The sequence below is a fragment of the Gekko japonicus genome, unplaced genomic scaffold (genome assembly GCF_001447785.1).
Source record: "Gekko japonicus isolate JY-2015 unplaced genomic scaffold, Gekko_japonicus_V1.1 scaffold1431, whole genome shotgun sequence".
Taxonomy (NCBI): domain Eukaryota; kingdom Metazoa; phylum Chordata; class Lepidosauria; order Squamata; family Gekkonidae; genus Gekko; species Gekko japonicus.
Window position 1 is genome coordinate 289,164 of NW_015172046.1, and position 12,125 is coordinate 301,288.

Consider the following 12,125-nt stretch of genomic DNA (forward strand, 5'->3'; position numbering starts at 1 on the left):
CTTTGCTCCGAGTTCAGTTACAGCAGCCCAAAAGTATAACATTCTTGCACATGCTCACACAACCATTGTGCTGGAGCAGAAGAAGAGAAGAGATTGGATTTATACCCCGCCCTTCACTACCCAAGGGAGTCTCAGAGCGGCTTACAAACGCCTTTCCCTACCTACTCCCAGCCCCACAACAGACACCCTGTGAGGTAGGTGGGGCTGAGAGAGCTTTGACAGGAACGGCTCTTTTTTCAAGAACAGTTCTGCCAGAACTATGGCTTGCCCAAGGTCATCCAGCAGGTGCAAGTGGAGGAGTGGGGAATCAAACCCGGTTCTCCCAGATTAGAGTCCACGCACTTAACACTAAAGAAGAGGCTGCAACTTCAGGCCTCAACAGTATGGTTAAGCCTCTTCTTTAGTGTTAACACCTATGAGACCTACCATAGCACTGTGAATGAGGAAGCTCTTGCTCAGATCTCTGCTACGAATCTGTCCAGCGGCCTTTGGTACCATTCTCCCTCTCTCTGCCTCAGCCCCCCATCAGCAACATGGTGATCATAATACTGCCTCAGGACAGACAGTAGCTGAGTGGCAGAGTAGATGCTTTGCACATATTCAGTCCCTGGAAGCTCCAGCAGAAAGGACAGTCTCTCTCTGCAAGAACCTGGAGAGTCTCTGCTGATCTGAAGAAACAGTACTGAGCAAGATAGACCAATGGCCTGACTCAGTGTAGAGAATCTCTCATATGTTCAAGGAAGGCATAGCAAGTCAGTCAGTCCCCATGTGATCAGATTAAAGAAGGTGGAGCTTTCAGGTTGAATGTTAACACCTCCCACAAACTCTGGCCCACTCATTGCTTCTGTGCAGGTGATTAATCTCTTAGACAAGATGTTTTTTAATGGAAACAGTTCCATATATATATCGCACTCCCACTAGATCCTTCTGTTTGTCCTTTTAACTGAGATTATTGCAGATTTTGCTACAAGAAAAAAGAGCAACAGGGGAGGGGGAGAGAAGTAATTTAAACTCAATTACCTTTGACAGCTGCTGTTCAGAAGAAAATCCCAGGCCAAACACAGTGTTTGCTCTGCTATCTGCCCACTGACCAAACTTCTGTGATGTTTTAGTAAAGGTCATGTTAGGTGTGATTGTGCTATTTATAATTACCTGTAAAAGAAAAAAAAATACATACACTAAGGAATATACGGATTTAAGAGAGGATTTTGTACTTGAATATAACTTCCTACATATCAGAACCCTTCAGGATGGTTATCAGATTCAAGAATCACACGCAGTAGGGGCTGACAAGTCTCCCGACACTAAATTCAGAAAACTGCAAGTCAGATCCTTCCCCAAAGCCAAAAGACCTGCCTACAGTGAGTGCAGACTAATGGACTGCAATCGGGACATGATTCAGGGAGAGGTGGGGGTTGAAGTCCCATCACTGCTATGATGACGGCCTTGAAACCCAGGAACACCAGCAGCTAGCAGTCAAGAGAGCTGGGACATAAGCCCTCTTCAGAGGACTTACACCTGGGTGAAAAATAACAGAGACTGAGTACACTAGCCATTCCTGTGCGCAATCACAGAAACCAGAGCATGGCACATAAAAGCTGGACATGCATGTGTACCATTTCTGTGGCTGGGAATTTTGCAAAAATAGCATTCCTGGTCATGAGGAAACAGCCGAGGTGCACACAGTTCTAGCGTTAAACTTTGAAACACTGAAAGCATTCAACTATTGAACAGCATGTCCTCATACATATTCCAGCATATTAATTATGAAAAAATAGTGACCTTTCAACAATATATGTTTAGATATATTGGTATGCACAGGAATTATCATGATCTAATGCTGAAGATTTTTATATAAGACTTATTGCTGACATTTGATAGCATTCGATAACAGGCATTGGGAGTCAAAACTTTTCTTGCCCACAGACCTTAAACAAATTCTCACCCACAACAACAATGCCCTTCCTAACATGGACACAGACTCTAGGACCAGGGCCTGCAAGACACCAAGATGACAAGTCGGTCCCCCCATTCACTCTGACAACATGATCACGGGCCCTAACACTAGACATACCATCTCACTTCGTGTGCCAACATTATATGTGCCACCAAATGACAGAAATGCTCTCCCGCTCTCTACATCTGACAGACAGGTCAGTCCCAACGCTAAAGAATAAATGGACATTAAAAGCCGCAACACTCAAAAACGAATGGGAAGAACGCTTTAATCTTCCAGGTCATTCCACTGCTGACCTAACAGTGGCAGTCCTCAAACAGAAAAGCCTCAAGGGGAGATTGCAAGTGAGATTGCTGAACTTGAGCTCATCCACAAGTTCACAACCATGGACCCCCCACACACGGAACAGGAGCACAGGGTTCTTATCTCACTACACTGGCTCATTTTCTGCCCCCGAGCATTTCCCCTCTGCTCTACTCAGTCTGACTGTGCCGTCTGCAACCCGAGTTCCTTCTCTGCAGCACCCCTCCCACCTTCAGACTGGGATAGGAGGACTCAGGGATCGCCACTCTGACCTGTATCTGAGGAAGGGAGCTTTGACTCTCAGAAGAATCGTAATGTAATTATAGTTGTATATATCCTGCGAACTGCTCTAGCTGACATGTGCAGACTACCCTTTAACCTCACGAAACAGTTGCCAACCTCCAGATCAGTGTTCCCTCTAAGCTGAGTTAGTGTGAGCTGGCTCACAGTTTTTTAGCCTCTGGCTCACACGTTTTTCTCTTAGCTCAGGAAGGAGGGCTCCAGAGCAAACTAATTTATGCAGTAGTCGAATTGCTTGCTCACAACTTTAACGCCAGTAGCTCACAAAGTAAAATTTTTGCTCACAAGACTCCACAGCTTAGAGGGAACATTGCTCCAGATGGGGCTTGAAGATCTCCCAGAATAACAGCTAGCCTCCAGGCTAGAGGTGAGTTCCCCTGGAGGAAACGGCAGCTTCATACGGTGGATTCTATGGCATTATATGCCACTGAGGTTTCTCCCCTCCCAAATCTCCAGGAATTTCTCAAGCCAGAGTTGGCGACTATACCTCAACAACGACCTCTGTCAGGTGGGCTAGGCCCAGACAGGGCTGGCCCGAAGTCACCCACTAAGTGAATTTGGTTTCATGTATGAGGAAGGGCGGTGGAATCAGTCCTCAAATTACCATCCTCCAGCAGGCGCACTGCAGCTGCTGTAAAATGCCACCACAGAGAAAAGGTCAGATACAGCTTCCTTTGTTATTATCATAGATTATACAGACTGATCTGCTGACAGAGGGAGATGGCACAGACGCTTCCCCTCCCCCTTCCAATCAAGACATCAAACTGTGGTGCCGTTTTCAGAATCAGAAGTCGAACACGCTGCACTGCAGCACGTACACAAATCGCGCCTTACTTCACTTGTGTATTCAAGAATGATTAATCTGCACAATTGAAAGTAATCCAGCAACACAATCTGGGATTCATTTCAAGGAGAGACAAAAAGGTTTAATTTGCCTCTATGGAGGAATTTCATTCAGGAAATGGCAATCTCTGTTTCCCCTCCTTCCCAACATAATTTCCCCACACACCCTCCCTCCCCACTTCCAGGGAAGTATTCAGCTAAACCCCTAGCAGGTCTCACTTGTCATAAACTTTGGGGGTCATGGAACTGCTAAATCTGTTGCTGAGAAACTTGTGGCGGATGGACTGATGTAAGATGCCTGGAGCACAAGAAGTGAATAAAAAAATTCCCATACATACCCCCTCGACTTCAAGCTCTTTCACAGTTAAGAACTGTTAAAATTCAGTTGGTTTTAATGGGAGAGACTTCTGATTACGTTTTCTCCTACTGAAATCTACAGGAACTTAAAAGTGCTTGACTTTGGCTGCATCCCATCATTATTTTCAACTTTTAGATTACTATGTGTTGGGATTCTTTCTAAGTAAGTCAGCAGAGTATTAAGAGACTGAGTCCATGGTGTATATTAAAATATTAAAGTTTACTATAAAGCTAACATGGGGAAAAGGTACACAGGATATAAAATAATAAAGAGCTATTATGCCTACATCCTTGCAGCTAAAAGGTAAGACGCCGAATGGCGTCTCCTTCTCTAGTCAGAACAAAGAACGGGAGGAGAAGCCAATATGCTAAATACTTGACACCCTGGTTTCCAATCAGACTAGCAAATTAGCTCCAAAGTTCCCGGGCATCCTATTGTCTAAACAGATTGGTTACAAAAAAACATGTGACTTAACAAACATCATTAACCCTGTAAATACTGAAGTGTTTTGACTTGTAACACCCAACACTATGTCAAATAAATCAGTTGCATTAATGGTTCATTTCCAATGTCCAAAGCTGCCTCTGAATGAATGAATGAACGAATGCATAGAAATATATAATAGAAAGAAGTGGCAAGGTTTATTTGAAATATTTACACCCTGCGGTTTGAGTTCTATTGTGTAGTGGGTTCAACGCATTGAATGATAAGAAAACTGTGTGATTCTCAGCACATGTTTACTAGTACACAACGTAACACAGAGAATACAGACCCGTGGACCACCCACAGGTCCCATTGGAGGGTTTAAACTTCCCGCCAAGGCCCTATTGGTGACCGCTTGAGGTTTTAGGATCCTAGTCCCTATTGTCTACTGAGAGCCAAGCTCTAGAATGAGTCGCTGGCGCCTAGTGGCGGTCAGCGGACATAACAACTTCAGAGCAGCTTCCAAACTTTTAAAACAAAACATAAAATAAACATTATGTACTCAGCAGCACCAACTAAAACAGCAAACAACTATAAAAGACTGCTTGAATTTACTTTTTCAGTTTGTATCCCACTGTTTGACCCAATTATATACACCTTTCAGACTGGTTGTTTAGGTTCTTTTAGGTTAAAACCAGCACCTTTAATTGTGCCTGGAAAGAAAAGACAGCCAGTGTAGAGTTTCCAAAACAGATGGGATGTGTTAGTTATGGCAGCTCCTCCTCATTCTGACCCAGTTGAAGTTTCTGATAGTCTTCAGATTTACCCCTGGAGTACTGTAAGGTCTCTCTGGGACACCATCTGAGCACAGATTACTGTTGCAATGTTGGGTGATACTTGTTCAGCATACTTGAAAAAGAATTCCCATTTGTAGCAGCCAGGATTTTATTATATTTTATAAAGGAATTCATTGTGCAACAAGAAGACGCTGACAGTCTGTCTGATTCATACCAGGCTGCAATTAAGGCAAACTCCTGGGGACCCAGCTTGAACCTCACTGAGAGAGATGCAGCTCTGTCAATCAAGTTATGAACAAAGGAGTTTCCATTTCTGCCACACACATCCACACACACATCTTACTCAGTGTGTGGTATGCGTGCATGTTTTTGTGCGTGGAAGTGTGCGGCAGAACAGAAAGGAGCTAAGTTAGTCCAGAAGTGTCTGTTTAACATGGAGTGCTTATGTGCACACACAGAGAGCACAACAGTTGGTTAGAGCAGTGTGGGGACTTCTGGAGCACATTCTGGGACACGCAAAGTGCAGCAGACACTGGACCACAGGGACACGTGGCCTTATCTGTGGAGGTGGAGCTTTTATCCTCTCCACGGCTTACCCAGCATTTCCCAGTTATAGGAGCAACTAAACAGGGTTTATTTCCTGATGTGGAAAAATGCCAGCAGAAACATACTTAGCAAAGCTGGTGCTTTGTCATGAAGCTATGAGCCCCTCCTATGATAGATATTCCTCAGGATATAGAAAGAAAAGAGAAAGTATTCCTGCTAGGCAGATTTCCGTCCTTCTGAAGATCAGCATCATGGAATGGGAGCCTTCTGCAGTAATGTTCAAAGTGCTATATCCATATATTGTCTAAGCAGCCATTGTGGCTCCCTTTAAGCACATATTTCATGGGGGAGCTGGGACTGCCAGTCTTCAGGTGGAGCCTCACAGTCTCCTGGAATTACAACTGATCTCCCGACTACACCAATCAGGTGCCCTGGAGGAAATGGCAGCTTTGGAGGGTGGACTTCATATCATCGCCTCCTTACTGAGCTCCCTCCCCTCCTCAAACTCTCCCCTCCCTGGGCTCTGCCCCCAAACCTCCATGAATTTGGCTGAGGCTGAGCATGGCTTGCCTAAGGCCACCTAGTGGGCTCATGTCTGACACATGATTCAAACCAGAGACACCTCCTGTTTCTCAGCTCAGCTGGGCTTCACCATCTCTCCAAGGCTGGACTGTTTCTCAGGCAGCTGATTTTGTTGCTCTGATAACTTGATCAAGTTCTTCTAACTGTTTTTTTCCTGATTCTGCCTCCCTGTGGTTTTGAACACGATTGTTTCTTCTCTTAACTTTGCAAAAAGGATGAGCGACTACCACCCTTCTTCCTCCCTCTACACACTCATGTCACTAAAGACAAAAAAAATCCATAATGTATCAAACATGCAGACTATTGAAAGGCTATGGAGACTGCATTTTTTGCTCATTTCCAAAGCAGGATACTAATTGGCACAACGGAAAATGGCTCTGTGGGAGGCGTTCTGGAAAGCTTTGAGTCATTTGCAAGCCCACGCAGGAGAAGACAGAAAAGTGGAATCCCTATACCACATGCACTCAGGGGCTTAATAAATTTGATAAATTAAGGTATTGTTCTGCGAGGTGCTTATTGGATTTCTATTTCCTTCTCCTGTTTCAGGGCTTCGTTGTTCTTGATTGCATTATCGCTCTGAGTTCTTTGAAGCACTGGTTCTAAGAAATGGCTGGCAAGACGCTTTAAGTTTCTCCACCTTGGTGTCTCCGACAAAGGGAGTTCAGGGTAAAACTGAAGGGTTTACACAATTCCCACGCCCACGCCCCCCCCCCATACCATAGTCAGAGCTCATATGTATGCAGTCATCAGTTTCAGGCCTGTGAAGCATTGTGCGGGCAACTCCCTGTCTGACAGCTTTTAGCTTTAGGCTGACATAGGGTTAGGGTTGAAAAGATTCTGGACCAAGTCTCAGCTCTGTTCACTGGGTTGGTTCAGACCATGGTTTGGTGCTATGGGAACAAGCCCCATGCCCCGTGCCTCATGCCTCCACCCCACCCCACCCCACCCTACTGCACCCAGGACACTCTGATTCAATTTGGTTTGAAGCCAATTCACGATCTTAGTTTAAAATGGCAGCATAAACTGTAGTTTGCTAGTAACAGCAAGCTGTATTTGATGCTAAAACCAGGAAGCCAATAACAGAATCAGAGCATTCAAGAGCGGGAAGGAGAGCAAGTCTTGCTCGACATAAGGCCAAATCATAGCTTGGGCAATGTGCCTGAACCAAGTCTGAGTGGGCCACAATCTTCACTATGGGGATAAGGGAAGAAACTCACCCACCAGGGTTGTCATACGGCAATCTTATATAATCATATACATAGTTGTTATTTAGCAGGACTTAATTTGTCGATGAGTAAGCCCTGAAACATAACCAGAGTGATTATAAGAGACATTTCCCCCCCAATCACACTTACAAGGCCAGTTTTCTTACAAAAAGATAGTGCTGAAGATGCATAGTATTTTTGCAATGGTAGTGGTGAAAAGTGGCAACTTATGGCAGCCCCGTAGGGTTTTCAAGGCAAGAGACATTCAGAGGTGGCCTTCCTCTGCATCACAGTCCTGGACTTGTTTGGTGGTCTCCCATCTAAATACAAACCAGGGCTGATCCTGGTTAGCTTCCAAGATTTAAGGAGATCAGGCTAGCCTGGGTTATTCAAATCCTAGCAACAAGTGAAATTGGCCGGAAAGGATCAGGCCAGCTCCAGGTAGTCTGGCACAAAGCAAGACCATTCATTCTAGTTTGGACCTTCAGACCTTCTTTCCTGATGGCCATCCTTTTGACTGTAGGTTGGGCCTTGTGCATCTGGAACACCTGCCTCTTGGATTTTGGACTTTCATCTGGACTCTACCTTCAGTCTGACCAGGTAACATCTGGGTCAGAGGACTAAAGCCTGAATAAGTATTCTAGGATAGTTACTTAGTTTTATTATTTCCTTCTCAGCTTTGCACTGGGTTCTATATTTGTATACTTTTGCATATTTCTTTTAATAACCTTATTAATTATGTTCCTGTGGTGTTATTTGGGTTTTGGGACTTCAGTCTAAACCCAGCACCTTGGCCTATTTTGGCTATAACTACCAAGTAATTAGCCATATCTCAAGTTCAGCACACACACACACACCAATCTTCAAAGTTGACGTCTTTCGAGCTCTGGTGGTCCACAACCGAGTGAGGAAAACTGTTTTGCACCCAGTCCTAGAAATGCACCCAGCCAAGCTGACCGTCCAAAATGACCAGGCCAAAAGTGAACTGCAACCTTGGATCACCCGGTAACAGTAGCTGCTCTTGGTGAGTGAGCCATGCCAAAGCTAAAGAGAGGACATGGACCACAGGAGAACCTAATCTACCTTGTACTAAAAATCGCAGCCACTCTGGGGTGCAAACTGAAAGAGAAAATGCAGGGGGGGATCCATTTCCCCCTAATATTTATCTTTGGCCACTAAGTGACGACGATGAAATTTATGAACTGGGTTGATGCCCAAGAGGCATTAAGTGGTGGAACTGGCACTGAGCCAACATGCCTGAATCTGCAAAGCAGCAGCCAAAACTTCACACCACCAGGATAGTAATGCACACTCTTTGCTGAACGGACATGAGCAGCTTGCAGACAAGGCATTGCTCATCAATCACACCAGAAGGAGAGCAAGCAGGGTCCCAAAAATTAAAGCCCCAGCTATGTACAGCCTTCAGTGACCCATTTTTTTTTTTTTTTAAACATTTTATTTATAACTTTTAAATATAAAACAGCATCAAATTTATAAACAATAACAAACTTTACATAACTTCAAACAACCATTATAAGAATACACAACCTATTTTATATACACAATTCCAATCCTCAACCTGACACTCTTATATACTTCTCTTTCTCAAGAACAGAGTCCTATTTTTATAAATGCAGGTGATAACAGCACTCCTTACAGCCACACAAATGGGCTTGAGGTGCCTGCTTAAAGAATGACTTTTAGCATGGCTGAGATAAAGGCATTTATTGTGGCATGAACACTTGTAGGATTCAGCCCACTTCATAGCTAGCAAGCTTCTAGGCTGTTTCTTGTACCTGGTGAAAGATGCTGTAGCTGGAAGAAGTATAGAATTTTAGTCTTTAGGAGTTTATATGTGAAAAGCCCTGGGTTCAGTCCCTGATATCTCTGATTTACTGGCTCTCCCACAGTAGGTGTGGGGCAGACCTTTGCTCAAGTAGATGTAACAAAGTTATCTGTATATAGAATTTTAACCTTTTAGTCTTTGCACATTGTACTGTTAATGTACCAAATGATGCTTTGTTGCTCTTTGTATACAGTTACTGTAAAAAAGGATTTGTCGCGCACCCCACCCCATCCTGAAGCAGCTGCTACCTAGTAAGAAGGGACCGCCAAATATAAATATGAACCCAAGAACTAGCCCCCGCAACTAACTCCAGTACCAGCACTGTCCCCACACTGACTCTGACTGCATCATCCCAGGACCAGAAAACAACAGCCAGGGGAAAAAATCCCTCTTCTGCTGACACTTTCCAACATGATACATGCCGTTTGCACTGACCAAACAGGCCAGTTTCTGCACAGGAGATCAGACAGGCCTAGAACAAAACACTAAACATTTTAACACTCTGAAACCACAGGGGGAGCATCTTCAGCCTCCCAAGACATTTGATATTTTTATTTATTTTTTATTTTATTTATTTAAATTTATAACCCGCCCTCCCCGCGAATGGGCTCAGGGCGGCGTACAGATGGGGCCAATGCCCAATACATAAAACATTAAAACTGCATTTTAAAAACATTCAGTGCAACATAAGTGCTCTCCCCAACAACTAACAAGGGAACCGATGACGTCATCAGGATGGTATCCTTAGTGGCCACAGCTCCACGCAGTGCCACCATTTTGCACTCACGGCGAGTTGGTAATAAGCCACAACATTCCAACAGAACCCGCCAGGCAAGAGTGGGGGATTACTTGGCGGATTCAGCACTCTGGTACTTGGACTCAGAGACCTGCCTCGCTACCCACCGCGTCCTTCGCATGCTCGTTTGACACTTAGACTCTGCTGTATCTGTCTCCTCGCTTATGCGTCCACCATGTAGCGCTAAGCTCCGCCCTCCCCTTCAGTGACCCATTTGTGGCATATTTAATACAGTTGGCAGAAAGCTTCAGGAGAAATAGCCAAGTTATTAGTGCTAAGGAGAGACATTTCCATTTAAGCCAAGGGCAAACACAGAATTGTGTATAAAGGCAGGAATTTATGTTCAATAGTCCAATAAAGTACTAACCATACGTGGTGTCTACCAGCCATACCTTTGGGAACCTTGGTTCAATTTCTCTGCTAACAATGCTGTTGAGAAATTAAATGCTCCAATGCACTCGTCTTTCTCTTTCTCAAGAACAGAGTCCTATTTTTATAAATGCAGGTGATAACAGCACTCCTTACAGCCACACAAATGGGCTTGAGGTGCCTGCTTAAAGAATGACTTTTAGCATGGCTGAGATAAAGGCATTTATTGTGGCATGAACACTTGTAGGATTCAGCCCACTTCATAGCTAGCAAGCTTCTAGGCTGTTTCTTGTACCTGGTGAAAGATGCTGTAGCTGGAAGAAGTATAGAATTTTAGTCTTTAGGAGTTTATATGTGAAAAGCCCTGGGTTCAGTCCCTGATATCTCTGATTTACTGGCTCTCCCACAGTAGGTGTGGGGCAGACCTTTGCTCAAGTAGATGTAACAAAGTTATCTGTATATAGAATTTTAACCTTTTAGTCTTTGCACATTGCACTGTTAATGTACCAAATGATGCTTTGTTGCTCTTTGTATACAGTTACTGTAAAAAAGGATTTGTCGCGCACCCCACCCCATCCTGAAGCAGCTGCTACCTAGTAAGAAGGGACCGCCAAATATAAATATGAACCCAAGAACTAGCCCCCGCAACTAACTCCAGTACCAGCACTGTCCCCACACTGACTCTGACTGCATCATCCCAGGACCAGAAAACAACAGCCAGGGGAAAAAATCCCTCTTCTGCTGACACTTTCCAACATGATACATGCCGTTTGCACTGACCAAACAGGCCAGTTTCTGCACAGGAGATCAGACAGGCCTAGAACAAAACACTAAACATTTTAACACTCTGAAACCACAGGGGGAGCATCTTCAGCCTCCCAAGACATTTGATATTTTTATTTATTTTTTATTTTATTTATTTAAATTTATAACCCGCCCTCCCCGCGAATGGGCTCAGGGCGGCGTACAGATGGGGCCAATGCCCAATACATAAAACATTAAAACTGCATTTTAAAAACATTCAGTGCAACATAAGTGCTCTCCCCAACAACTAACAAGGGAACCGATGACGTCATCAGGATGGTATCCTTAGTGGCCACAGCTCCACGCAGTGCCACCATTTTGCACTCACGGCGAGTTGGTAATAAGCCACAACATTCCAACAGAACCCGCCAGGCAAGAGTGGGGGATTACTTGGCGGATTCAGCACTCTGGTACTTGGACTCAGAGACCTGCCTCGCTACCCACCGCGTCCTTCGCATGCTCGTTTGACACTTAGACTCTGCTGTATCTGTAGGTCGTTGGTGGCCTCTAATCAGGAACAAGCCCCTCCCATCCTGATGGGATCTGGAATTCATCTGTGTTCTCCGCAGTACGCTGTGACACACCTCCTGCTACCTCTATGGCTGCTTGATATTTTCAATTTGCTCCCCTTTCTCTCAGTGCTCTGGACTCCCCTCCCCATTGTATGCTTCCCCACAAGAAGAATCCCCAGTATGCTTTCCCTTCATACATCTGAAGATATGAGCTGTGTAACTCAAGAAAGCTCATTCTGAAACAAATATTGTTGACGTTAAGGTGTCACTGGATTTTTGCCAAGACAGACTAGCGTGTGATTTATAGATATTCTTCAAGGAAGCGAGCTAGCCCGCAAAAAGTCCCTAGAACAGAAATTTACATGCCAGCTACCATGGTTTGAATATTCACAATTAGTATCTTTATTTAAATCTTGGAACCTGGGCAATAAATCAGTGCAGCCTATTACTGTATTTGAAAGACTAATGAAACAGAATCAAACAT

At 44.4% G+C, this 12,125-nt stretch overlaps 1 protein-coding gene across 1 annotated transcript in view; it reads right to left on the bottom strand.

Moving 5' to 3' along the window:
• Window positions 1–12,125, bottom strand: part of HOMER2 (homer scaffolding protein 2) — an 81,092-nt gene that overhangs the window by 41,950 nt on the left and 27,017 nt on the right. The window contains exon 3 of the mRNA XM_015420717.1: window positions 1,021–1,152. Within this exon, the coding sequence (XP_015276203.1) occupies window positions 1,021–1,152 (132 nt within the window). The remainder of the gene's footprint in view (window positions 1–1,020; window positions 1,153–12,125) is intronic.